A 22,771-nucleotide genomic window follows, 5' to 3' on the forward strand; every position below is an offset into this window, starting at 1 on the left:
ACCGGTGAATACGCCTACGTCAAGGTTGTGCAATTCATACGCAGATTCAACCAAAGCTTTCGCATACTTGCGTTAACTGCCACACCTGGCTCGAGTGTGGAAGCAGTCCAGGAGGTAATAGACGGCCTGGAAATAGCCAAAGTGGAGATTCGAACCGAGGACTCTATCGACATACGGCAGTTTGTGCACCAACGAGATATAGATGCGATTCTCCTCGACCCATCAGATGAAATCATCATGGTGAAGGAATTATTCTCCAAGGCACTGCAGCCACTGGTGAACCAACTATGTAGCCAAAACGCCTATTGGAACAAAGATCCGATGTCTCTGACAGCGTACGGATTAATCAAAGCCAAGAAGGCATGGTTCATGTCTGATGCCGGCAAGAGGGCCAATTTTGCAGTCAAAGGCATGATGAATAGCTTGTTTACTATTCTTGCCAGTGTAGCACACGGCATTAAATTGCTCAATTTCCATGGGATTGGGCCATTCTATTCTACGATCCAGGATTTTCGACAAGAGGTAGAAGGCGGAAATAAAGGAGGAAAGTATAGGACACAGATCGTTCAAAGCCCCGATTTCAAGAAGATGATGGATAGAATCCAAACATGGTTAAGCAAACCGGATTTTATTGGCCACCCGAAGCTCACATATCTTTGCGATACAATACTGAACCACTTCCTTGATGCTGGTGAAGGAAGACTGCCAGAAGGTGCTCCGCCATCAAGCACTCGAGTCATTGTCTTCTCTGAATTCAGAGAGAGCGCCGAGGATATAGTTCGAGTTCTCAATAGGCATGGCCCAATGATTAGGGCCTCAGTATTTGTTGGGCAGGCAGACTCGAAGCGCTCTGAGGGCATGAACCAGGCGAAACAACTTGAAACTATCAGAAAATTTAAGGCTGGGCACTTCAATGTCATTGTTGCTACCTCGATCGGTGAGGAGGGCTTGGATATTGGGCAGGTTGATCTAATTGTGTGTTATGATGCTTCAACCTCCCCAATTCGCATGCTACAACGGATGGGCCGAACGGGAAGGAAGAGGGCTGGGAAAATTGTGTTACTCTTGATGCGAGGCAAGGAAGAAGAAAGTTATATGAAATCCAAGGACAACTACGAGCAAATGCAGAAGATGATAAGCAGCGGAGATCGTTTTAATTTTCGACACGATCTTTCTGCACGGATAATCCCGCGAGACTGCACCCCAGTGGTCGATAAACGCATGATCCAGATTCCAGTCGAAAACACGCAAGACACATCGATGCCTGAACCCAAGCGACGGAAGCCCACTAAACCCAGAAAGAAGCCGGCCAAAAAGTTTCACATGCCAGATGGGGTGGAAACGGGTTTTCTAACTGCATCGAAGTTCACAGGGGATAGAAGTTTGGACGATCTAGGGATTACCGTGAAGTCCAAGAAAGACAGTGAGGTTGAATTAGAACCAATTCCTACCCTTGAATCTGTCCTGCTTGGGCCAATGGAGGTGAAAGAGCTGGAGAGGCGTTTTCAGAACGTTGTCGGAAATGACTTGCAGGAAGTAGAGATGCCCAGTATGACATCTCAGACAGCAGCTCAGCGATCACTTCTTCCCACGGTCAACGTTCCTCATGGGGAGTTTACTAAGAAATGCGTCCGCATCTTCAAAACACTAGCCAACTCCCAAACTTTTGAGGATCGCTACGTGAAGCCTTTCGGGGACACAGAGCCAATTGGTATATCTTGGACAGTACCGTCACTGGTGGAAGATGAAAATGATGCCGTCGATGCTTCTAATCATACAGAAAGAGCTGCACCTGCCAAGCAGAAACAGCCTCAGAGACGAGCCTGGGCTATTTCAGATGATGAAAGCGATATTGAGCGGACATCCACTAAAACAGCGAAGCGTCAGAAAACTAAAAGGCGAGCAGTCTCGATTTCAGCAGACGAATGCGAGAGTGAAGAGGATGAGATCGGGCACCGTTCGACTTTTATTGAAAGCGAGGGTGAAGGCGATGATCTCTCAAGAAGCGAACAGCCTTCGGAAGATGAATCAGATCTTGGAAGTCTAAAAGATTTCTTGGCTAGTTCTTCATCTCCCGTCGCCACGAGAAAGTTTCCAGCTACGCTATCGTCCCTGCCGCCATCCAGTTCGGTGCAGCAGCCCTACGAGCATACTCAGCTTACGGCTACCCAGGATACAAATGACGATATGCCTGATATAGCGGAAATACTCAGCGGAAAGACAAAGGCTTCGTCTCGAGTTCTAGTGGAGGATTCCGACGACACTGAGAGGCCAATATCGGATCGCAGGACCAAGAGAAGGAGAGTTGTAGAAGACGACAGTGATGAATGATGCATATCGTCTCGAAGTTATGAACATATCCTTGGAAATCATGACCGGGTTTCGAACGCTTATGAGCCACGAATAGAGTAATGTTACAATATCGACAAAACAATTAGATGTCGGAGTAGCAAGATGCTTCCTCCGTTGTGTTCGTGTCTCCTGCTGGTAGTAGTCCGATGATCTTGTCTCCAGCGTGAGCCTCAGCTAGCAATGCCCCCTTCAGGTATTCGGAGTCGACTCGCTCTTCGACATGATCGTCGAAGCATCCTACTGTTCACGAACCGCGCTCTTTAAGAGGAAGCATTTAACATCGAGCTGAATCCCACGCTGTACGAAGGAGGATGGGTCGCGGTCGCAGATTTACTCCACCTTCTCGCAACAGGGCGAATATAGTGAACTGCTTGGGTTATGTGAGAGAGAGGATCTGGGCTGGAAGGGGCTTGTTTAAGTCCTAGATGTCCTGATATTTAGGAGGGCTGTGCTCTCAGGTAAATAGAAGACATACCTGATGATCAGTTATTCCAAGACCAGACCGTACGAAATCCTTCAAGTACAGAAGGGGTTTCTTCAAAAGTCTCTACAGCCACAAAAGAAAAGTCCGTCTCGGATTAGGGGGTTGGCGTCTTGGCCAAGCTAGATCTTTCATGGCAAATCCAGACAGCATATGATGTGCTTGGGGTTCTGGAATTCTGGAATATTGTATAAAGTCTGGAATCCAGGGATTGGAAATCATGTATAGGCAGTTTTGGAGCTTGTGTAGAAAGAATAGAAGTGAAGAGAGGTAGGGAGGAGGCAAAGGGAAACTGGAAGAAGAGGATGAGGTTCACAGGGGCAAAAAAAGATTGAATTAATTGACACAAGGGAATCACTATTGGCTATTCTGCCTATTATTTGCTTGGCTGAGATTTATAATGCTTCCAAGAGACATGTCACTGCTTCTATCGAAGTCAAGAGTTTATCATGCGGTCTGGAAAACCTGATATTGTGGCCTGGTAAGGCATCAACGAGAATGTCACCGGGAGCTCCCCATTGGCCAGAGCTACCCCGGTCGCCCTTTTGCAGCGCGGGCGAGTTGACTTCGATATTTCCCCAAAGTCTTTGCCCAGACAAGGCGAGTCCTATATAAGTCCTCATTCCCAAGCGGGCATCAAGATGGATTTCCAAATCAATTCCAGCGCTTGTTTCTCTGCAGCTCCTCCTTTACCAGGACCAGCAAGAGTTTTTACTTTATTTTCTGTTTCATGCATACGGAATTCTACAAGTCCACTAAGTGGTAGTCAACATGCCAAACGTCCTCCCTTGTGATGGGATGGAGACCAGTCCTCCAGATGCTCAAGCCAATGTCTCTCCAACCACTTCAGATATCGAAAAGCAACAGCCTACAGAAGAACATGTTGAAGAATCCAAAACGTCTGCATTCAAAGGTCTCGGGTGGTTGGATCGCTTCCTTGCCGTATGGATCTTTCTGGCCATGGCTATCGGGATCATATTGGGCAACTTTGTGCCTAATACCGGCCCTGCTTTGCAAAAGGGTACATTCGTAGGGGTGTCTGTGCCGATAGGTAAGTTGCTCTTGGTCCTTTTGAATTAAGTTTGCAGGATATTGATGTATGCGTAGCTGTTGGATTGCTGGTTATGATGTATCCTATCCTATGCAAAGTCAAGTTTGAGACTCTGCATCATGTTTTCAGAGAACGGGATATCTGGGTCCAGATAGGATTCAGTATAATAGCGAACTGGATCATTGCTCCTCTCCTCATGGTATGCAGTACCTCCTCAACCGTGTCACAATGCTATGGGGCCACTGCTAATCATTGTATAGTTGGGGTTATCATGGGCTTTTCTTCCGGACAAGGAGGAACTTCGTGAGGGCCTCATCCTGGTGGGACTTGCAAGATGCATTGCCATGGCAAGTCTTCTTGCCCAACCGTTCCGGCCCAACTCTATCATCTAACTTCATATCCAGGTTCTCATCTGGACGGGTCTCGCAGGAGGCGATAGTCAGTACTGCGCCATTCTCGTGGCCATCAACTCCATCCTCCAAATGGTGCTCTATGCACCCCTCGCCCTTCTCTTCATAAAGGTCATCAGCCGCGCTGAAGGCACCATGTCCATCGAATATTCCACCGTCGCCAAGAGCGTCGCAGTCTTCCTCGGTATCCCTCTCGGGGCAGCAATCGTAACCCGGTACATTATTCGCAAAATTGCCGGTCTAAGATGGTACAACGAGGTGTTCATCAAATGGCTATCTCCATGGTCTCTGATTGGACTCCTGTTCACCATCCTAGTCCTCTTCGCTTCCCAGGGTCGTCGAGTCGTTCATCAAATCGTCTCCGTCGTTCGAGTCGCTGCGCCTTTAATAGTGTACTTTGCAGTCATCTTCTTCCTGACTCTGCTTATCACGCATAAGCTAGGATTCGGCTACAAGCTGGCTGCTACACAGAGCTTCACTGCTGCTAGCAACAATTTCGAGCTTGCTATTGCTGTCGCTGTTGCGATATATGGAGCAAATAGCGATCAAGCCCTGGCCGCGACTGTGGGGCCGTTAATAGAGGTACCGGTTTTATTGGGCCTTGTATACGTTGTGAAGTACATAGGGAAGCGAAGACGGTGGAAAGACTAAGTAGAGCAAGCAAATATTGCTCGTCAGTTCCCAATAATACCCGCCTGCTAGGCAAAGATTGTATATAGAATACAATAGCTTCAAAATTCAATAGATCTTAGAAAAACAAATGTATAATAATGAATTACGACACACTCATTCGCTAGAATCGTATGCGAGTTAGCTCTGCTTGGCAGCAAGCCCTTAAAACCTGCCATTCGATCTGTTCAGTACGAAGCTTGATATCAGCAACTGTACTGCCTCTCTTGTGGCATTTTCGTGGAGAAATCTGTTTGGTATTATGCTTGGTATTAACAATTGCTTGAAAAGGAATACCATCTACAACATCAGATTGTCCACGACCATGCCTTCCTTATATTGACAATAGCTTCAAAAGTGACAATACCAATATATAGATCTAGACAATAGCAGGCTTTTGAAAAGTGACAAGAACAAAGAACCCCATTCACTTGAATAGTGATAACTCTTGATTTGATATAGGAACTGATTCGCTTTCTCAGGCTGCTTCTCCTAGGTTCTTTCTCACTTACCTGCCTAGATCTCGACTACCTCTGGATCTATAGATCTATCTGTACAGCACATTCATAACCACATCCATATCCACAACTACCTAAGATCAGACACAGTTTCTTCACATAACTTGTCTGATAGGTGATGAGAATGAGTACAAAGCCTAACCCGCAGGCCGAAGACACCGGATCTTCAAAGGTTGAGTCTCAAGACCCTGGATCCTCAAAGGTTGAGTCGCAAGACACCGAATCCTCCAAGGTTGAGTCGCAAGACACCGGTTCTTCAAAGGTTGAGTCTCAAGACACCGGTTCTTCCAAGGTTGAATCTCAAGACACCCAATCTTCACCAGTTGAGTCGCAAGACACCGGTTCTTCACGAGTTGAGTCGCAAGACGTCGAACAGCAAGATGAAGTGCCAGATGGTGGATATGGATGGGTCTGCGTCCTTGCATGCTTCCTCGTCAATTGTTTCACCTGGGGTGTCGTTGGTGTAAGCCCCTTTTCAGAATAGCCCTTTCCTTCCAGAGTACAAGTGCTAAAACCCAAGCCAACAGTCATACGGCATCTACCTCTCCTATTATGTCAACAACGACATTTTTGTCGACGGCACGACTATAGACTATGCTCTGATCGGCAGTCTGAACTTCTCCATGGCAATGGTGACAGCTCCCTTTGTAATGAAGCTCGTCCATCGGTTCGACATCCATATCCCAATGCTGGTTGGCATCGTTTTGCAAACAACTGGCTTGATCACTGCATCGTTTGCAAAGCGGATCTGGCAATTGTTTCTCACCCAAGGAATCCTGGTTGGCTTCGGAGTAGGGTGTCTATATATTCCAACGATGAGTGTTCTCTCTCAATGGTTCGACAAGCGTCGCAGCTTGGTATATGGCGTATCTTCCGCAGGCTTAGGGATTGGTGGGCTGATATTCTCCCTTGCGGCGAGAGTCATGATCAGTAATCTGAGTCTGGCTTGGTCAATGAGAGTAATAGGTGCAGTATCGGGTACCATCAACCTGCTCGCAACATGCTTGATACGGAGTCGCAACAAGCACGTTCTGCCCAAAAATCGTGCTTTCGATATGAAATTGTTACGTCGCTACGACGTTTGGTTGCTTCTTTGGTGGGCATTTATCTCCATGCTAGGACACATTGTCCTGCTATTCTCTCTTTCAGACTTTGCACACTCTATTGGACTCAGTGATGTCCAGGCGGCTTCCGTTACCGCATTCCTCAATCTAGGAACAGCTATAGGGCGACCGTTTGTCGGTCTTATTAGTGATCGATTTGGTCGCATTGAGACTGCCGGAACACTAACGCTCCTTTGTGGACTATCCATATTTGCGATTTGGGTGCCAGCGACGTCTTACTGGACCTGTATACTATTTACCTTTGTCAATGGACCAGTATTTGGTGTCTTTTGGGTGGTTAGTATTCTTACCGTGACTGGAAAGTAAGTGACTAACGCTTTCTTAGACAGTTGGCCCTGTAGCAGCAGAACTAGTTGGACTCATAGACCAGCCATCACTTCTATCATTAAATTGGATAGCAATCATTTTACCAACAACTTGTAAGTAACTCAAAGAGTGTCATGATTATCGAACTAACTAATCAATTTGCTCAATAGTCTCTGAAGTCATTGGACTATATATAAGGCGCCCAGGTGCTCAGCGGGAATTTCTCTACCCACAGATTTATGCCGGAGCATCGTACGTTGTGGCAAGCTTGATAATGGCAGAATTACGTCGAGTTCATCGACGCCGGAATGGGCCATCGGTAGACAGATAGGAAAAGGAATACGGAGGGAGATAACATATCATGGATAGGCATTTGGAAGCTTTCAGGCGGAAATTTTTAGATGAACTTTTTGATAGAGCGTTTCAGATATTCTCAGGAGAGATTGGCATCGATCACTTTTCAGATAGACAATTTCTTCCTCAAACTATGAGGATCCATGAAGCTCTGAAGTATGATGAAGTGGGACGTTTGGAATCGTAATAAGCCAGAGGCGAGCATTTACAGTGTAACAGAGAGCTAAACTGCCTTCATATTGAGGAAGCGTCCATGCAAGCCTCGGTGTATTGTGAGAGCATTGTGGGAGAACCGGAATATTCTGGGTATGAAGCACATGGAAATAACAATATAAATGACACAAGATGCCAAAAGAAGCTCTTGGTATTGATACCGTCCTCACCATGGATCGATCCGCTCTCCTCTCCTAGTCAAAGTAATGGGTACCCATGAGATGAGACAAGTGCCCCTGTGATCAGGGAATATCGCTCAACCAGGGGATCCCAAGCTTCTTCATCTCAATCGCTAATTGGAAAAGATAATCAAGGCTAGGGAAGGCGTGAGCGACAAGATCATGACCCAAAGGAATAGTTTACTTACCTTTCACATTGCGTTTTCGCCTTGTGCACTGTCTCTCCCCAGACGTAGACACCATGCCGTCTTACAAGCACCGCGTATGTGTCAGGGTATTTATCCATAGCTTCTTCCAAGCTCTCTGTGAGATCTTCCTCGTGTGGAGTGTTCTCAATCACGGGAATTCTCAATGTATCGTGATAGCCCAAATTCCCCAGCTTCTGGTATCCCTTCCCAAACCCCTTAATCTGCTCAATGTTGTTTATCTCAAAGACGTTGGTATTCAGGGGCCGAGATTCGAGGAGAAGGGTTACGAGGACAGCCCATTGTGAATGGGTATGAATGCAACATCCAGCATTGCGCTTCGTGAAAGCTGCAATAAATAGCGGGGTGCACTGTGATGGTTTGAGAGTTGGCGGGGAGCGCAGGTAGACGCGCTTCTTGGGATCTGTCTGTTTGGAGAGTTCAAGGACGTAAATATCTTCGGGTTTCATGAGCTCTTTCTGGACGCCAGAGGGAGCAAGGTAGACGAGATCACTACAGGCAGTAAGCATTCATCCAGCTGGGCGGTTCTGGAATTGCGCATACTTGTCTCGAATACTTGTTCCTCCACCAGTGCCAGTAACCCATCCCAAGGTCCAGAACTTCCTGCAGAGCTCGGGGATGAGATTTGCGGGGTGTTGGCTGTCGTCGGATTTCACAAGATGGTCATTGTTGTCGTGGGCGGACTCCTGGGAACTTTCCACAGGTGCCATGTCTAAAATCTTTGAAATCGCACACAAGGGGAGGGGATATCAGTCTGTATAATGTGTGCGTGTATGCGTGAGTGCTCGTAGTGGAGGTTTTTCATGGAGTTGCAAGAAGATTTCGGTGATTTCGCAATCGATAGCCGTACCCACCTGGACATGCATATTACCCACGTGGGGAAATAGAGTTCTAAGGGCAACGCGGCTCTCGAATATCACAGGGAGGAAACAGCAATGCGGATTGCCTCCCCAGACACTGTCCAAGCTGTCCAGTTGCTGCTGTACATTGAAGGGTCTGAGGATGTGAATACTTGGAGAAATTATTCCAATATTGCTGGCCTTTCATACCGTGCTTCAAACAACTGTACAGGAGTCCTGGGATTAGGCTTACGGACTAACAATTCTCCTGACGGAACATCATTTCTCCATCCGCAGCGGCAGAATCCCGCAGAAGCTCTGGCAGGGAAAAGGCCACCTTTCCCTAGGAGCTCCCGCGCAGCTAAATAACAACAATCCATCTTGTCAACCTCGCGTCTCTTCTTCTTTATCCTCCCACGCTCTGGTAGCTTGAACCCCCCTACCTTTCGCAAGTCTCCTTTGAACAGTAGACTCTTCTTATCTTTCATTTAATTTGATCGATCGGATCTGTTCTCTTCTGTTGCAGCTATGCGTTTCCACGCTGCAGCTGCTCTCTCCGCTGCGGCTCTGCTTGCGGGATCCGTCAATGCAGATGCCCAGTCTGTCCTGAGCGAAGCTAGCTCTTCTGTCTCCAGTGTAGCCAGCGATGCTTCCGCAGCAGAATCCTCAGCTTCTGCTACCTCTACCGGCATTGAACTGCCAACCTTCACTGTCAGTACCCAGGAGACCTCCCCACCTAACACCTCTCATCAAGAATTGTATGATATTTTATAAGGCAATTGACTAACCACATCTTACGCAGCCCACAACCATCAAGGCCGATTTCATCGAGCAATTCACAGACGACTGGGAGGAACGGTGGAAGCCATCCCATGCCAAGAAGGACACGAAGGGCTCTGCCAAGGAAGAGGAGTGGGCATATGTTGGAGAATGGGCGGTAGAGGAGCCCCATGTCTTCAAGGGTATGGAGGGTGACAAGGGCCTGGTCGTCAAGAACGCAGCTGCTCACCATGCCATCTCGGCCAAATTCCCCAAGAAGATTGACAACAAGGGCAAGACCCTCGTCGCTCAATATGAGGTTAAGCTTCAAAGTAAGTATAGTCGCATGAGCACATATTGTGTCGCATTCTAATTCGGATGTAGATGGTCTTGAATGTGGTGGTGCTTACATGAAACTCCTCCGCGACAACAAGGCTCTCCACCAGGATGAGTTCTCTAACGCATCTCCTTATGTCGTTATGTTCGGTCCCGATAAGTGTGGATCCACCAACAAGGTTCATCTTATCATCAACCACAAGAACCCCAAGACCGGCGAATATGAGGAGAAGCATCTGAAGACCCCCCCAGCGGCTAAGATTGTCAAGACATCCGAGCTCTACACTTTGATCATCCACCCCAACAACACTGCCGTGATCAAGGTGAACGGTAAGCAAGTTAAGGAGGCCAACCTGCTCGAAGACTTCACTCCCGCTTTCAACCCCCCTAAGGAGATTGATGACCCCAAGGACACCAAGCCAGACACTTGGGTTGATGAGGCCCGCATTCCAGACCCTGATGCAAAGAAGCCAGAAGACTGGGATGAGGATGCGCCTTTTGAGATTGTCGACGAGGAAGCTGTTATGCCAGAAGACTGGCTTGAGAACGAACCTCTCACTATTCCCGACCCAGAGGCTGAAAAGCCAGAGGATTGGGATGATGAGGAAGATGGAGACTGGGTGGCCCCATCCGTCCCCAACCCCAAGTGTGACGAGGTCTCAGGATGCGGCAAGTGGGAGAAGCCAATGATCAAGAACCCAGCCTACAAGGGCAAGTGGACCGCACCATACATTGACAACCCAGCATACAAGGGCCCGTGGGCTCCTCGCAAGATCAAGAACCCAGACTACTACGAGGACAAGACCCCAGCTAACCTTGAGCCTATGGGAGCCGTAAGTTAGATGAGACTCTTACTCATAGGACCTTGCTGACATGAATTAGATTGGTTACGAGATCTGGACCATGCAGAGCGATATCCTCTTCGACAACATCTACATCGGCCACTCAATCGAGGACGCTGAGAAGTTTGCTAACGAGACCTTCTTCAAGAAGCACCCCGTTGAAGAGGAACTTGAACTCGCATCGAAGCCCAAGCCAGATGAGAAGCAGCCACCCCGATCCCCATCCGATCTCGTCTTCATGGATGACCCAGTCCTCTACATCAAGGAGAAGCTCGACCTGTTCTTCACTATCGCCCAAAACGACCCCATCCAAGCTATCAAGTTCGTTCCTGAGGCTGCTGGTGGTCTTGCCGCTCTTGCCGTTACCATCATCGCAGTCATCGTCGGTCTTGTCAGCATGAGCGGCTCTTCCCCGGCCCCAGCCAAGAAGGCTACTGGCAGCGCGAAGGAAGCGGCTACTAATGCCAAAGACAAGGCTGCGGAGGCAGTGGCTTCGGGAACAGAGCAAGCGAAGGAGGCTACGAAGCGTTCTACAAGGAGCACCTCGTAGAGAGGGGAATGGGATGCATTGGCGTGAAATGGTATCAAGGTACGGGGGGTTGGCAGGTCTGGTTATGATGTTTGCATCCGAAAGGGTCGTCATTAAACATCTTCACTTCCACCACCTTACTAGTAACTGTTCCAGCACATGGTTTCCGAGCATGTATTTTAGGAGCGACAAAAAAATGGTTCTTTGATATATTTCTGCAGCAAAGTGAAACTGATGTGACCCTCCTATCTCAACCTCTCCCATTCAAGCCTGGTCATTTCCCAAGTCATCGATTGCGAAGTTGTAGCAGCCCCTTTATTTTGCTCGTAAGCGACGTACTGTAGTCCGTCTAGCAGCGTCAATATCTTTCCTGTCGCTCCCATGAGCAATTAATCACTTGATCTAGATACTCTATGCTTCCTAATATAAAGATATCGAGAAAATTTATCCAATATCCATCCGTCTAAGCCACTTGACTTCTATTTTTTTTATCTTTTTCATTTGTTTGTTTCTTTTCTTTTCATCATAACCAACCATGCCCATGCCATGTAAAGAGACAGTCCCCATCGTCTAGATATGCTCCATCTGGAACTGCATAACGCTCTCCTCGCTCAGCACGCTGCTACTCGGCGTCTGCAGCCCATTGGAGGACACCTGACTCAGCTGCGTCGCCTGGCCCTCATCACTGCCCTCCTTCACCTGCGCCTTCCAGCGCTCCGGCATGATGGTCTTGAAATCGAACGTGCCTTTCGCGCTGCGCACCACCTCGCCGCGCTCCGTGATGATCGCGTCGATGTACTCGGCGGGCGTGACGTCGAACGAGGGGTTCCAGACATCGATGCGCTGGTCGGCGATCGCGACGCGCGCCGTCTTGGTCACGTCAACCTGGCCGTTGGCATCGACGACGGCGCCGCTGATCTGCGTGAGTTCCGTCTTGGCACGGTCTTCGATCTTGATCGAGGCACCCGAGGGCGTCTCGAGATCGATGCTGGTGGTCGGGGCGGCGACGACAAATTTGATGCCGTGCGCTTTGGCCAGGACTGCGAGGCTGTAAGTGCCGATCTTATTGGCGGTGTCGCCGTTGCGGGCGACGCGATCGGCACCGACGACGACGGCGGAGATGTTCATCTCTTCCTTCTTGCGCGCGAAGAGGGCGCCGACCATGGAGTCGGTGATGAGCGTGGCGGGGATCTTCTCATAGACGAGCTCGAAGGCGGTGAGGCGCGAGCCTTGGTTGTACGGCCGAGTCTCGGTGCAATAGGCGTGGTCGAGGTAGTTCATCTTGTGGAGGCTACGGATTATTCCTAGCGCTGTGCCGTGACCAGACGTTGCTAGGGATCTGCGACGGGTTAGCTTTGAGTTCTGGAGAGCTGGCGAGGGATAGGGGGATGGCGTACCCCGTGTTGCAGTGCGTCAAGACACTCAGCTTCCTGTATGTCCTTGGGGGAAGCCCTTGGGTGCCAGGAGGGCTCGTGGTATAAAATCTCGACTGTTCCTTTTCATCTGTGGGAGTCGTTGCGGGCTCGTGCTGTCGTCTCAGGTACTCCGCCCCGTATCTTCCAATGGCCAAGTTCGTAGTGTGATCATCCTCCAATATCTTCTCCGCCGCTTCAATGTAAGCCTGTCGTATATTGGCACACTGAGTTTCTTGCTCTGCGGTGCTGGAGGCCAAGGCGGCATCTTGAGATTTCGTCTTGAGAAGCTTAATGGCGTTGGAGAGGTCGACGGCGGTGGGTCTACTGCCTTTGAGATAGTCAAGGCGGGCATTGATGAACTTGAGAGTTTCGTCCTTCGTTTTGGCACCTGTGCTTACTTAGCCAACATCTTGACTACGAGATTTTGTCTCTTACCATCTTTCCTGTGGAACAACTCCACGGCAAGTGCGAGCGCTGCCACGATTGCGATGGCGGGGGCACCTGGGTAATTTTCAGCAAGCAAAGCCTTGCGCTGGTTCATCTCCATGTGTACCTCTCACTCTCATCGACTTTATGCAATCAAAAGCCTCCTCGCACGTTGATACTTGGTCGTAGACAAACTCATGAGGGAGTCTCAGCTGGTCCAGGACCTCAAGCTTACCCCTCTCATACCTGATGGCTTCAAGCCCCGCCATCTCGTCCAGAGTTGGCGGATCTAGCGTGGTTTTCAAAGACGTGGTAGACCCGCGGGAATCGTACGCGCAAAGGAGAGATGTTTCTAAAGACGGTGGCCCTTCTTCAACTGTCGAGAGAAAGAGGCATTCCTTCTGAGCGTCTGCAAATCTAAGTAAAAAAAGGATTTAACCTAAGGTACCTTATGTCCTGGTGGGAAGGCGGTCAGATGCGGTAATATTTTCGTACCCCGCAATGCTTATCTAATCGGGTTAAGCGTTGTCCCCGCCGCTTTGATAGGGCAACTCAAACCTTCTTCACGCTGGATTACTTCCGTTTTCTTGTCGATATTCTTGTCGATAAGGTAGTGGCATTACATCCTCTCATCCTGGCCGGCTGAAAGTCTAACATACCCTGTACTGGTATCTGATAGTTTAACGTACCTTGTGTTTTAATTCAACCAATAAGAGCATAAGAGTTTAAGGTGTTGCTATCGCCGTCACTGTCGCTATCACTGTCGCTGTGGCTATTACTATCGCTGTCGCTATTGTTCTTCTTGTCGTTAACTGACCTCGTTATTACTTTATAGGCCTTTAAAGGTAACTGTAACAGCCACAGCGACAGCGATAGTGACATCTTAAATCCTACTTACCTATAAGCTGTGTTCAAACAGCGGCACGTAGGATACGTTCAACTGCCGTATTAGATAACCACGCAGGGTGTGTTAAACTTTCGGTCAGAGCATGTGAACGTAATAGCCGCACTGTACGAGGGAACACGCGCGCGCCAATAATAAGGATCTGATCTGATCTGATCTGATCTGATAAAGCAGTGCGGAGATCCGGCCGGCTCCGCAACACCATGACGATACTGTACGCAGCGCTGTGGTGGAAGAATGTCCGAGATGAACTGGTAGCTTCACGCATATCTCACATGGGGAGAAGACGTATCTATCATCTGCACACAAGTCGGATTTCAAGATATAATCGGAGCCAGTTGCTGATGAATATGGGCAAATCACCATATATATATATAGATACCCTCGTCCTTACACCTCTGCGGCGTCCGGGATGAACGAAACTTCATCTTAAGAGAAGTTGACCAACGACCCGCGGGAATCATCACCGTCATGCCATGCGTAAAACCGGAACTGGACAATATAAAGCGCCAAACCCCCAACCAGACACCGGCAGATATACCCCTCCATAACGCAGCGAATATAGATAGATAGATATCGAGGAACATCAGCACTCCTCCCGTATGAACAATAGAGCTGGAATATAAAGGCTTTTTTTTATCGATCTCGTAATATAATAGATTACTTTAGGTGGCGGAAGTTTTCTAGTTTCGTGGCGGACCTCTACTTTTCTGGTTGACGATCTCACCAGCTCTCAGCAAAGCGCTGACAGGATCTAAGTTGTTATCTTCGGGAGAACCAAACTCACGGATTCTAGGATCGTTGTTATCGGCTGGACCACTCTCCTGTAAATTCATGTTCGGGTAGCCACGCATGGGGGGCATTGAGGTTGGAAAATCTTGCATGCCAGGGATGTCTAGGGTGGGGTTTTGTTAGCTATGTCTAAGAATGTCTAAGAGTGTAACTTTCTGCAACGTACTATTTGGAGAGTTCTGGGAGCCGAGCATTGCTGATTGGGGGGACAAAGATGGCACCCTTAGTGGCGGAAGCTGGTTTTCATAAGTGCCAGTAGACTTCTGTGGGAATAGAGAGGGGATTGGAAGAGACCGTTCCAAATGGGGTTCCAATGGCGTTCGTGGAGTCAAGAATGCTGGAGAGTTCGTGCTGGCAGACGATCCAGATGACTTTGTGGATTCCGATATCAAAGACGGCGGCGGCGGCGGCGGACGACCCTGCACCATTCGATGGGCATGTTGCAGACCCCCAGTCGGATTCAACGAATCTGCCATGGGAGGACCCGGGTAACTCTGTCTATCACCAATGCCGGTTACTCGACGATGCTGCTGAAGGGACATGGAATTTTCATCCCGATTGCCTTCTCTCCATGGAAGCGATTGCGAGCTGCCACCAAAGATGGCTTCACGATAGCCGGGAAGTGTACCGGAAGACGAAGCGGGTGACAGGCTTTTCCCTGTCTGGCCGACAGGCAATGCCATTGCAGGAGAAAGGCGGTCGTCATGCGCAGGCCACTGACCCGTGCTCGTTGCAGCAGGCGGTTCGACACGCGCGCGTCCAGTCGGGGTATCCCTGCCTTGTTGACTGGTGCTGCTGCTCGTCGTTCCGCTGCTCACAGTCCTCATCTGGTTCTCGAGCTTGGGTCGTTTGGTGACTTCCAAGTCATTCACTGCAGATGTTAGCGAGGTCTGGGAAGGCCAGCACCTTAATGTGATGCTGCTCACTACAAAGATTTGTGACATACCCTGTTGCTGGTTTGACTGCCTGGCCTTAAATTCTACAAGGTACTGCGAGTACTCCCTAAACTGGCTGGTTTTTTTATATTCAGCAAGTTCGGCATTGTACTTCTCCTTGGCAGTGAAAGCCTGCTGCTCGTATGGTTCCTTCTCGCCCGGCGAGAGACTCTGCCAATTCTCCCCGACCAGCTTCGCTATCTCGGTGAAGGAGAGATTCTTCTCCTTGAGCTCTTCACGCATTTTGTTTGAGAAAATCACGTATGCAGAGGGTGGTCTTTCGGGCGCATTCTCGTCTGATTTAGGATGCCGTCGGTACTTGCGCTTCGCCCCATGCGGGCCGCTGCCGGTGCCGGTGCCAGCCTCTTTTCCATCTCTCGCGCTGTTTCCCTTGTGCTCTTCTGCCTGTCGATCATCGCTTGGGGTATTTCGAGTAGGAGAACCTAAGGCGCGGTCTGAGGATAACCCTCTGGAGTTGGCGATCTTGCGCTGGAGCTTTCTACGGTGGCCAAGTTTGACACCAAGCGCATCAAAATCAGACTCAGTTATGTCGAGGATCGTGTCCCAGCTGTCGAAGCCCTGCTCTATGAAGTCATTGAGGTAGTGAGAGATCCCCAGCTCCGCGAATATTTCTCTCAATTCAGTCATACAGGTTGCTTCTGGAGGGACTCGTCTAGGGTTCTTAATTATGAGACCGGTTGAAGGTTTTGCGACCCTCCCGCGAAGAGACTGCTCTCGGGGTACTTGACCAGTCTCGGCGGAGCGTAGAGCGTTTCCACGTATTTTGTACCTGGGAGGAGGTTTCTGGGCGAGAATGGTGGAAGACTCATCGATGTCTTGGATATGGGTGTTCACCCTCCCGAAAGGGGCGAATATATCGACGGCTGGGTCGCACTGTGGCGGAAACCAAAAGGGACGCTGTTCCAGGCCAAGAGAAATTCGAGACCCGAGCATGCGACGGATGTGGTTGACGAGTCGGATATCCCACGTCGTTGTCTCGAGTCTATTGCCAAACCAGCTAGGGGACCAAAACCGCGGTGGGGTGCTAGTGATGGATTTGTTCGGTAGACTCGAGGTTCAGGTGGGATGGGGGGGGGGGTTTGGACCAGTATCGATGGGGATGATCTGTGCTGGGGGTCAGGCAGGAGGTACTGGGGGAGGTCGCTGCAGACTGATGTATGGGACAGAGTGAAGGCGGGCAGTTGAACATGCCATGCCATTCTTGCGATCAAGCCATGGCGGCCCTCAGCAGCGGGATCTCGGGGACTGCAACGTAGGGAGGGGAGGGCGGCCCGGACAAGCGACACGCGCCGAGGAGAGGAAGAGATATATCAGAGGTGCCCGCAGAAAGTGGGACGGGGGCGCCGATAGGAAATTTCGAGACTTACAGGGAGAACCAGAAGGGCGATTCGGGAGGCAAATCGGTGGGGGGGTGGGAGGGGAGGAGGGGAGGGTTCTGAGCAGTGGGAGAGAGGGAGATTTGGGGGTTGGAGGTGGGGAGGAAGATGTTGACGACGGCGGTTGATTGATTTGTAGGGATGGCAGGCCTGAAGGAGGGAGAGGATTGGAAGCTAGAATAGCTGATCGGGATTTGCGGGCGGGTGGGCCGAATTGGAAAAGAAGGGGGAGTCGTAGGGAAGAGAAGAACAAGGGGATTGAACAATTAGGAGGAAAAGAAGTGAAAGGCGTCTTCGTTGCTTGTGCCTGTATGTGTACGGAGAAGAGAGAGAGAGAGAGAAGAAAGGCGGGAGAGGGACCAGGAGGAGGAGGGAGAAGAGAGGGAGGAAGAGAGAGGGAGGAGAGGAGAGGAGAGGAGAGAAGAGGAGACGAGGGAGACGAGGGAGGTTTCGGTCGGTTCGTGACGATCTGGGACGGGATGGGATGGGATTGGGATGGGACGCGAATGTGGGATGGGAAGGGGGAAGACTAAAAGGCAAATGGAAGAGTGGGAAAACTCGAATCTCATGCATAAGGCCATCGAGAATGCGAGAATGCGAGAATGCGAGAATGCGAGATTCGGGAAGGGGGCGGCCAATCAGACGGGCGGGAGACGCTGGGAACGCTGGGCGCTGCGGGCGGATTCCTGGCGCTGGAAAGCCGAGACGACGAGAGAGGTGTGGTGTGGTGTGGTGTGGTGTGGGCGGGGCGGGGCGGGGCGGGGGGTTATTTTTACATACATTTACATTTCTGTTTTTATGATTTTATATCTTTGTGTCTTTGTATCTCCCTATCTTTATATTCAAGTGGTCAAGTATCCATCATCGAGTATCTATCTTCCTTCCATCATCCAAACTACCTAAATACCAACTACGGACTACCATGCAGAAGGTGGTGGGGTGCGAAGAAGATGACACGACTTGTACGTAGGTAGAGTGGGCTTTCCAACACCCACAAAGACGCTTTCAACTTGCTGCTCAGCATCGACCACCACGTACTGCCACCGCTGCCACCGCTCAGGGTCTGTCGATCTCATCCCATTCCCATTCCAATCCTTCTTTTGCATTTGCATTTACCTTTGCCTGTGCCCAGTACGGACGAACCACCCTCCTCTGCGGTGTGGTATTCCATTTCATGTACGGGCGGCATGGCCTGCAGGGACGTTGACAGTACAGCGGACATATCAAACTGAGAGAGGATACCATGTCACGCCATACCAGATATGTGGCATCCTCTGTCCGGCTCTCTGCTGCTGCCCTCGGGGCCCCCGTGCTGCGGAACTCTCGCTGAGACAAAGCCGCTGTTCGGAATCCCGATGTTCTGGTCGGGCGTCTGCGGGCGCTGGGCAGGATTATGATTGCGGTCTGAGGCACACACACGAAAGGATACAAGACCTACGAGTCTACGACTGACCCTGTAGTAGTATGTACCGAAGTTTCTTTCTTATTAATCCTCTCCAGTCCCGACACCAATGCTGAAGCTGCGTCGGGTGGAGCAATAGAGTTTACAGAGGGGACCGTCCCCGGGAATAATAACCTCGGACGAATAAGACGAGAGAATAATGGGGCACAGTCCCAGAGTTAGCCGTTGGGTTTTAAGTAATGGAATAATAATATTTCTGCTTTCTCTGCTTTCTGGACTGTTTCACGGGACCTGATTCAAACTGTAGAACTCGCTTCTCTGTGATGGGCCAGTCGAGGCAGTGCAGTGACAGCACAGAAGCAGGGCATATGATTAAGAATCCCAGAAGATCCTGTACGTACAGAAGACGTCCCTGGGTATGATGGTTGACCAGTGACTTGTATAACTCTGCAGCTCTGCAAGGGTAATAAGGTATTTTGGGACCCGGCGTTTCGAGGGGGTTTTTGGAGACTACCTTACCTTACCTATCTTAGCTACACACCCACCCGCTCCATGCCATTGAAGGGCCGCTGTCCGTCTCGCGAAACCCGCGCATCCCACCACCAGCTTCACGCGCACTCCAGTAGTCCACAGACATGGCCTCTTCCTCCTCCTCCCCCTCCTCCGCATCGGGAACCGGCTCCGAGTCTTCAGATGCCGTCGATTTGGCCCAGGTACGTGCTGCTCTCTCATCTCGCGTCAAGGCCCTCTTTCTCTCTCTTCGTTCAGCGCGAGACAGGCTCCCCGCAGAGATGGGCAATTCATCAGAGCCGGCTCTTTGCCATATGTAAATCGTCAAATTCTCATCCGAGCTTAGTCCAAGCCCTATGTATCCCTCTCATCTCATCTCATCTTGCCCATCTCATCTCATCTTGCCCATCTCATCTCATCTTGCCCATCTCATCTCATCTTGCCCATCTCATCTCATCTTGCCCATCTCATCTCATCTATCTCATCTTGCCCATCTCATGTTGCCCATCTCATCTCATAATCCTCCCATCTAGCACCCAAGAAGACATGCATTTACTGACTCCCCTCGGCACCCAGGCCTTTGCAGAAGTAGCACGGCAAGTCTTTCCTCTTCTCATCTATATGCATTATGCATTCATCCATAGCCCACCAATCTTCTCTTTTCCAAAATCCATAAGAGGACGAGAGCCAGAGCGAGAAGGGGCATCTATCATATCATACCCTCTCATCTCCAAGCCCCCTATCTATCTATCTCCCTCCTCCTCCCCATCCCCATCCCCATCCCCATCCCCATCCATCCCTTCTCCCCATCCATCCCTCTCCCCAACCAAACAACCACAAACAAACAAATAGACAAACAAACTAATCCCCAACCCCAAACCAACAGAGGCGAGAAAACCGCCCAGGCTCTCGAAGCCCACCTCTCCACCTTAGAAAAAAAGATCGATGATCTACTCGCTAGCTTCGATGAGGCGGAGCTGCAACGCATGGACGAGTCGAGTAACGGGAAAGAATCAAGTCAGGAGAGAAGGGGAGCTGAGTGACGTCCGACGAGGACGGAGATGAAGTTCTGGATAGGTATTTAGATGGTTGTCGTCGTGGTTTTTATCTTGTCATCATTATCTATATAGGATCTTAGATTCTGCTTGGTTCTGGTTGAGGAGTTTTAGGGAAGGGATGGTGGGGGATGGGGAATAGATTTGTTATGGCTTAGATGTGATGTTCTCCTATTGCAAGAGATGGCATCTTTCAGGCATTGTGTTGAGCGGTCCTCTGCCTGGCGATTCTTCTCGTGGATGGGAGGGAATCTATAATGCTTCAGCTACAAGGTATCTATCATACACGATGCATCACTTCTGGAACCCGTTTTTCTTATCTTATTATCATTATGCTTCTATTTTCTAGTGCATGCCGAACTCCAGCATGGGCATCCAAGTGCCCTTCTATACAATGCAGCCCAAACCATCGCTATGCAATAAACTCAAACACTCTCTCAATCAAGGCCTTCGCCACTCAGGATACTCTTCAGGATACCTGCACCCAATCCTTCTACAGCTTGCGCAACCTCCCTCTCGCCAACACAACTTCCCACTCGCTTTTCGTCTCCCACACCAGCCCCTGAGCCGAATTTCCGGGCCCTCTTGCTTGGGGTGCTTAATCCTACAAATGATCCATTCTTCCCATCGACGGCACTGATCAGTGACAACGTCTCTAAACTTCCGATCACGTCTCTGAATTCCGTGCTTGTGAGCGGATGGAGTATCGAGTCACGCGTGCATAGCATGCAATAGACGTCATAGAGGGCCTTGACAGTCGGCGCCGCATTCCTTGATTTCGAGGGTGTTGCGAGGAGGTTCGCCGCCGCTTCCCGCTTTCGCTTTTCCAGTGCTACCAATGCACACAGAGCTGCCTTCTGTTGGAGATTGAGAGTCTTGAGCCGCTGACTGGCACCGTTGCCAAATGTAGTCGATGTGATCTTGTTAACATGGGCGATGCTTGCTCGTGGAGCAGTTTCAACTGTCAGTGTCGCAAGGGATTGGGCCAGCGACATGTTCCTCATCTTTTTGCTTGGCGATGGACCAACTGCTGACGACAAATTCATGTTCTCTTTCAGTGGTCTCTTTGATGGACTGTCTGGTTGCATCTGCTCGTCCAAGTTTTGCTCGTATTTTAGCTTAGTTTCAGCTTCGATGAGATCAATTGCGCGCCGGCAGATATCAAACGCCTTGCGCAAATCCCCAGTTTGGCTAGATACTTTCCGGGAGCATAGCTCGATTGCCGCGGGGTGGAGGAACGGGACGTAATCTGGTGTTTGGCTGTCCGCTGGCACGAGCGACTTAAGCCGAGTGGTGATCACTGTTTTGATCTGAGATGCGGTATATGGAAGAAATGGGAGTAGCTGAGGTTTCAGGTTCCGAGCCTTTAGTCGAGGAAGAAATCGATCCGTCAGGTCCAGCGCATTCGCAATACCGATCAAGACGAGATGTGAAGACTTCTGTAATGACCACTCGAAGAGATTGTATAAAATCTCCAAATCCAATGTGAGAATATGGTCGATTTCGTCCAAGGTGACCATGTAGACGTTCTTGCTCTTTCTCTTCGGAAGGAACACGCCCTGGAGTGTCTTGATCTCCTCACCCTCAAGAACTTCCAGATCTTCGCATAGTGTCTCCAACAACTTTCCGCAGAGATCCCGAGACGTCTTTATGCTCATACAATTGATGTAGGACCTTTTCAGGGCAGATGAGGTTTCGATTGCCTCGGTTACCTCGCTGACCATGGCGCTCTTACCGGTTCCAGGCGGACCGCTGACATAAATACATCCTCCCGACACGTTGGCTATGCAATTCTCGACAAATCCAGTTAATTCCTGCCTTTCATCATCTCTCCCGACAAGGCGTCCGGGCTCGGTACTGCGCGAAAATAATTGTCGAGCTTGGCTGTAAACTGTCGAAGTGATTCCGCTGGGTGTTGACGGAGTCCGAGGTGTGCGAGGAGTCAAGGCTTTCCCAGTAACCATAACACGATGCCGGGGAGTAATTGGTATTCTCTTGGATAGGGCGTCTCTGTGTCGAGGAGTTTGAGGCGTAGGAGTCTGTACTGGTGCCGTGTTCTCATCTGCGCGTCGTCAGCTTAACCCATAATACTCCAGAATCCCGTACTGACCATTGTTTCTAATTATGCTGAGGTTTCGGCTGCTTTTCAGGGGAGACGATGCAACGCGTCTATCGACAAGGACGTGTTTGACTGGTGTTGATTTGGCGGATAAGAAGTCGGAGTGAGGGTCCACGCCCTCTGGATCGTCTTCGTCATCTTCGATTTTATAGCACGATCTCTTGATGTAGAAGGGATTGTTATCTTCGTCATCAGGAATATCTGCGCGCGCTTGGCGTTTGGGCCGTGATAAAGATACTTTCGAAGCTGGTGACGAAGGATTAGCTGTCGGCCGCAGGGAAGGAAAATTTCTTTCGGTCGTACCTGAATCAGAGCAGCTCCTAGTTCGTTTACCCAATACAGAAGAGGCCATGGTCGAATTGCTCTTGCTATGCTGAGGGATACAGAGAGCAGCTGCGACAGATGGTGGTGGTGCGTGGGAAAGTGAAGGTAAGCTGGGAGTTGGGGGGAACCGGGGGGGTTAAGTTGAGAGTCGCGAACGCGTAAAGTGGTGGATGAAGTCGCGACTCGAACGCGTTCCTGGGGCCTGGCTCCTGCGCGGCCCGTCGCCGCCGAGCTACGGAACATCCCGCAGGTGGTTTTTCCGGTGTGTTATGTAATTTCACGTGCTGTCTTTGTCCGGACGCTCCCACGCGCTTTTCTGGGCAT

General features: G+C 50.0%; 12 protein-coding genes across 12 annotated transcripts; 6 read left to right on the plus strand and 6 right to left on the minus strand.

Moving 5' to 3' along the window:
* The first annotated feature begins 264 nt into the window (after window positions 1–264).
* On the plus strand, window positions 265–2,551 carry M430DRAFT_32410 (hypothetical protein). Its single transcript, XM_024866164.1, has one exon. The coding sequence runs from the start codon at window positions 322–324 to the stop codon at window positions 2,329–2,331; it is 2,010 nt and encodes a 669-aa protein (XP_024725354.1). The 5' UTR covers window positions 265–321; the 3' UTR covers window positions 2,332–2,551.
* A 330-nt stretch (window positions 2,552–2,881) lies between these two features.
* Window positions 2,882–3,208, minus strand: M430DRAFT_32411 (hypothetical protein). The gene has a single exon (XM_024866165.1). It carries the CDS (start codon window positions 3,053–3,055, stop codon window positions 2,900–2,902), a length of 156 nt encoding a protein of 51 aa, XP_024725355.1. The 5' UTR covers window positions 3,056–3,208; the 3' UTR covers window positions 2,882–2,899.
* A 240-nt stretch (window positions 3,209–3,448) lies between these two features.
* On the plus strand, window positions 3,449–4,998 carry M430DRAFT_55277 (hypothetical protein). The gene is made up of 4 exons (XM_024868530.1): window positions 3,449–3,884; window positions 3,941–4,083; window positions 4,145–4,231; window positions 4,289–4,998. Exons 1-4 carry the CDS (start codon window positions 3,605–3,607, stop codon window positions 4,943–4,945), a joined length of 1,167 nt encoding a protein of 388 aa, XP_024725356.1. The 5' UTR covers window positions 3,449–3,604; the 3' UTR covers window positions 4,946–4,998.
* A 353-nt stretch (window positions 4,999–5,351) lies between these two features.
* M430DRAFT_269090 (hypothetical protein) lies at window positions 5,352–7,242 on the plus strand (the record flags this gene model as incomplete). Its single annotated transcript, XM_024865471.1, has 4 exons — window positions 5,352–5,944; window positions 6,009–6,881; window positions 6,931–7,024; window positions 7,082–7,242. Exons 1-4 carry the CDS (start codon window positions 5,600–5,602, stop codon window positions 7,240–7,242), a joined length of 1,473 nt encoding a protein of 490 aa, XP_024725357.1. The 5' UTR covers window positions 5,352–5,599.
* Window positions 7,243–7,434: 192 nt separating this feature from the next.
* On the minus strand, window positions 7,435–8,677 carry M430DRAFT_55278 (hypothetical protein). Its single transcript, XM_024868531.1, has 3 exons — window positions 8,407–8,677; window positions 7,846–8,355; window positions 7,435–7,793 (listed from the first exon to the last, which is right to left on the minus strand). Exons 1-3 carry the CDS (start codon window positions 8,571–8,573, stop codon window positions 7,721–7,723), a joined length of 750 nt encoding a protein of 249 aa, XP_024725358.1. The 5' UTR covers window positions 8,574–8,677; the 3' UTR covers window positions 7,435–7,720.
* A 375-nt stretch (window positions 8,678–9,052) lies between these two features.
* Window positions 9,053–11,202, plus strand: M430DRAFT_131754 (hypothetical protein). The gene is made up of 4 exons (XM_024862206.1): window positions 9,053–9,413; window positions 9,505–9,793; window positions 9,846–10,630; window positions 10,680–11,202. Exons 1-4 carry the CDS (start codon window positions 9,231–9,233, stop codon window positions 11,187–11,189), a joined length of 1,767 nt encoding a protein of 588 aa, XP_024725359.1. The 5' UTR covers window positions 9,053–9,230; the 3' UTR covers window positions 11,190–11,202.
* Window positions 11,203–11,348: 146 nt separating this feature from the next.
* M430DRAFT_63035 (hypothetical protein) lies at window positions 11,349–13,425 on the minus strand. Its single transcript, XM_024869029.1, has 4 exons — window positions 13,137–13,425; window positions 13,019–13,084; window positions 12,566–12,971; window positions 11,349–12,507 (listed from the first exon to the last, which is right to left on the minus strand). Exons 1-4 carry the CDS (start codon window positions 13,276–13,278, stop codon window positions 11,739–11,741), a joined length of 1,383 nt encoding a protein of 460 aa, XP_024725360.1. The 5' UTR covers window positions 13,279–13,425; the 3' UTR covers window positions 11,349–11,738.
* An 874-nt stretch (window positions 13,426–14,299) lies between these two features.
* Window positions 14,300–16,288, minus strand: M430DRAFT_131761 (hypothetical protein; the record flags this gene model as incomplete). The annotated part of the gene is made up of 3 exons (XM_024862207.1): window positions 14,300–14,808; window positions 14,872–15,576; window positions 15,652–16,288. The coding sequence occupies 3 exons, from the start codon at window positions 16,286–16,288 to the stop codon at window positions 14,597–14,599; spliced, it is 1,554 nt and encodes a 517-aa protein (XP_024725361.1). The 3' UTR covers window positions 14,300–14,596.
* A 565-nt stretch (window positions 16,289–16,853) lies between these two features.
* M430DRAFT_24237 (hypothetical protein) lies at window positions 16,854–17,165 on the plus strand (the record flags this gene model as incomplete). Its single annotated transcript, XM_024865033.1, has 1 exon — window positions 16,854–17,165. The coding sequence occupies one exon, from the start codon at window positions 16,854–16,856 to the stop codon at window positions 17,163–17,165; it is 312 nt and encodes a 103-aa protein (XP_024725362.1).
* M430DRAFT_32415 (hypothetical protein) lies at window positions 17,030–17,709 on the minus strand. Its single transcript, XM_024866166.1, has one exon. It carries the CDS (start codon window positions 17,616–17,618, stop codon window positions 17,304–17,306), a length of 315 nt encoding a protein of 104 aa, XP_024725363.1. The 5' UTR covers window positions 17,619–17,709; the 3' UTR covers window positions 17,030–17,303.
* A 1,178-nt stretch (window positions 17,710–18,887) lies between these two features.
* Window positions 18,888–20,040, plus strand: M430DRAFT_32417 (hypothetical protein). The gene is made up of 3 exons (XM_024866167.1): window positions 18,888–19,152; window positions 19,526–19,545; window positions 19,836–20,040. The coding sequence occupies exons 1-3, from the start codon at window positions 19,075–19,077 to the stop codon at window positions 19,990–19,992; spliced, it is 255 nt and encodes an 84-aa protein (XP_024725364.1). The 5' UTR covers window positions 18,888–19,074; the 3' UTR covers window positions 19,993–20,040.
* A 284-nt stretch (window positions 20,041–20,324) lies between these two features.
* On the minus strand, window positions 20,325–22,535 carry M430DRAFT_131765 (hypothetical protein). The gene is made up of 3 exons (XM_024862208.1): window positions 22,427–22,535; window positions 22,115–22,369; window positions 20,325–22,066 (listed from the first exon to the last, which is right to left on the minus strand). The coding sequence occupies exons 1-3, from the start codon at window positions 22,473–22,475 to the stop codon at window positions 20,442–20,444; spliced, it is 1,929 nt and encodes a 642-aa protein (XP_024725365.1). The 5' UTR covers window positions 22,476–22,535; the 3' UTR covers window positions 20,325–20,441.
* Between the last annotated feature and the right edge of the window lie 236 nt (window positions 22,536–22,771).

Source organism: Amorphotheca resinae, assembly GCF_003019875.1.
Source record: "Amorphotheca resinae ATCC 22711 unplaced genomic scaffold M430scaffold_1, whole genome shotgun sequence".
Lineage (NCBI taxonomy): Eukaryota > Fungi > Ascomycota > Leotiomycetes > Helotiales > Amorphothecaceae > Amorphotheca > Amorphotheca resinae.

What these genes read in the sequence shown, in the direction of transcription:
- M430DRAFT_32410 (XM_024866164.1), top strand. Translation starts at nt 322, where the DNA reads ATGTCTCTGACAGCGTACGGATTAATCAAAGCCAAGAAGGCATGGTTC.
- M430DRAFT_32411 (XM_024866165.1), bottom strand. Translation starts at nt 3,055, where the DNA reads ATGATTTCCAATCCCTGGATTCCAGACTTTATACAATATTCCAGAATT.
- M430DRAFT_55277 (XM_024868530.1), top strand. Translation starts at nt 3,605, where the DNA reads ATGCCAAACGTCCTCCCTTGTGATGGGATGGAGACCAGTCCTCCAGAT. An exon ending in AGGGGTGTCTGTGCCGATAG is followed by an intron (nt 3,885 to 3,940) that starts GTAAGTTGCTCT and finishes ATGTATGCGTAG; the next exon opens with CTGTTGGATTGCTGGTTATG. An exon ending in TCATTGCTCCTCTCCTCATG is followed by an intron (nt 4,084 to 4,144) that starts GTATGCAGTACC and finishes ATCATTGTATAG; the next exon opens with TTGGGGTTATCATGGGCTTT.
- M430DRAFT_55278 (XM_024868531.1), bottom strand. Translation starts at nt 8,573, where the DNA reads ATGGCACCTGTGGAAAGTTCCCAGGAGTCCGCCCACGACAACAATGAC. An exon ending in GGAACAAGTATTCGAGACAA is followed by an intron (nt 8,356 to 8,406) that starts GTATGCGCAATT and finishes TACTGCCTGTAG; the next exon opens with TGATCTCGTCTACCTTGCTC. An exon ending in GCGAAAACGCAATGTGAAAG is followed by an intron (nt 7,794 to 7,845) that starts GTAAGTAAACTA and finishes CGCCTTCCCTAG; the next exon opens with CCTTGATTATCTTTTCCAAT.
- M430DRAFT_131754 (XM_024862206.1), top strand. Translation starts at nt 9,231, where the DNA reads ATGCGTTTCCACGCTGCAGCTGCTCTCTCCGCTGCGGCTCTGCTTGCG. An exon ending in TTGAACTGCCAACCTTCACT is followed by an intron (nt 9,414 to 9,504) that starts GTCAGTACCCAG and finishes CATCTTACGCAG; the next exon opens with CCCACAACCATCAAGGCCGA. An exon ending in ACCTTGAGCCTATGGGAGCC is followed by an intron (nt 10,631 to 10,679) that starts GTAAGTTAGATG and finishes GACATGAATTAG; the next exon opens with ATTGGTTACGAGATCTGGAC.
- M430DRAFT_63035 (XM_024869029.1), bottom strand. Translation starts at nt 13,278, where the DNA reads ATGGCGGGGCTTGAAGCCATCAGGTATGAGAGGGGTAAGCTTGAGGTC. An exon ending in GTTGTTCCACAGGAAAGATG is followed by an intron (nt 12,972 to 13,018) that starts GTAAGAGACAAA and finishes AAGTAAGCACAG; the next exon opens with GTGCCAAAACGAAGGACGAA. An exon ending in TTGACGCACTGCAACACGGG is followed by an intron (nt 12,508 to 12,565) that starts GTACGCCATCCC and finishes AACCCGTCGCAG; the next exon opens with ATCCCTAGCAACGTCTGGTC.
- M430DRAFT_32415 (XM_024866166.1), bottom strand. Translation starts at nt 17,618, where the DNA reads ATGGCCTTATGCATGAGATTCGAGTTTTCCCACTCTTCCATTTGCCTT.
- M430DRAFT_32417 (XM_024866167.1), top strand. Translation starts at nt 19,075, where the DNA reads ATGGCCTCTTCCTCCTCCTCCCCCTCCTCCGCATCGGGAACCGGCTCC. An exon ending in ATGCCGTCGATTTGGCCCAG is followed by an intron (nt 19,153 to 19,525) that starts GTACGTGCTGCT and finishes CTCGGCACCCAG; the next exon opens with GCCTTTGCAGAAGTAGCACG. An exon ending in GCCTTTGCAGAAGTAGCACG is followed by an intron (nt 19,546 to 19,835) that starts GCAAGTCTTTCC and finishes CCAAACCAACAG; the next exon opens with AGGCGAGAAAACCGCCCAGG.
- M430DRAFT_131765 (XM_024862208.1), bottom strand. Translation starts at nt 22,475, where the DNA reads ATGGCCTCTTCTGTATTGGGTAAACGAACTAGGAGCTGCTCTGATTCA. An exon ending in TAGGAGCTGCTCTGATTCAG is followed by an intron (nt 22,370 to 22,426) that starts GTACGACCGAAA and finishes CTTCGTCACCAG; the next exon opens with CTTCGAAAGTATCTTTATCA. An exon ending in CAGCATAATTAGAAACAATG is followed by an intron (nt 22,067 to 22,114) that starts GTCAGTACGGGA and finishes GACGACGCGCAG; the next exon opens with ATGAGAACACGGCACCAGTA.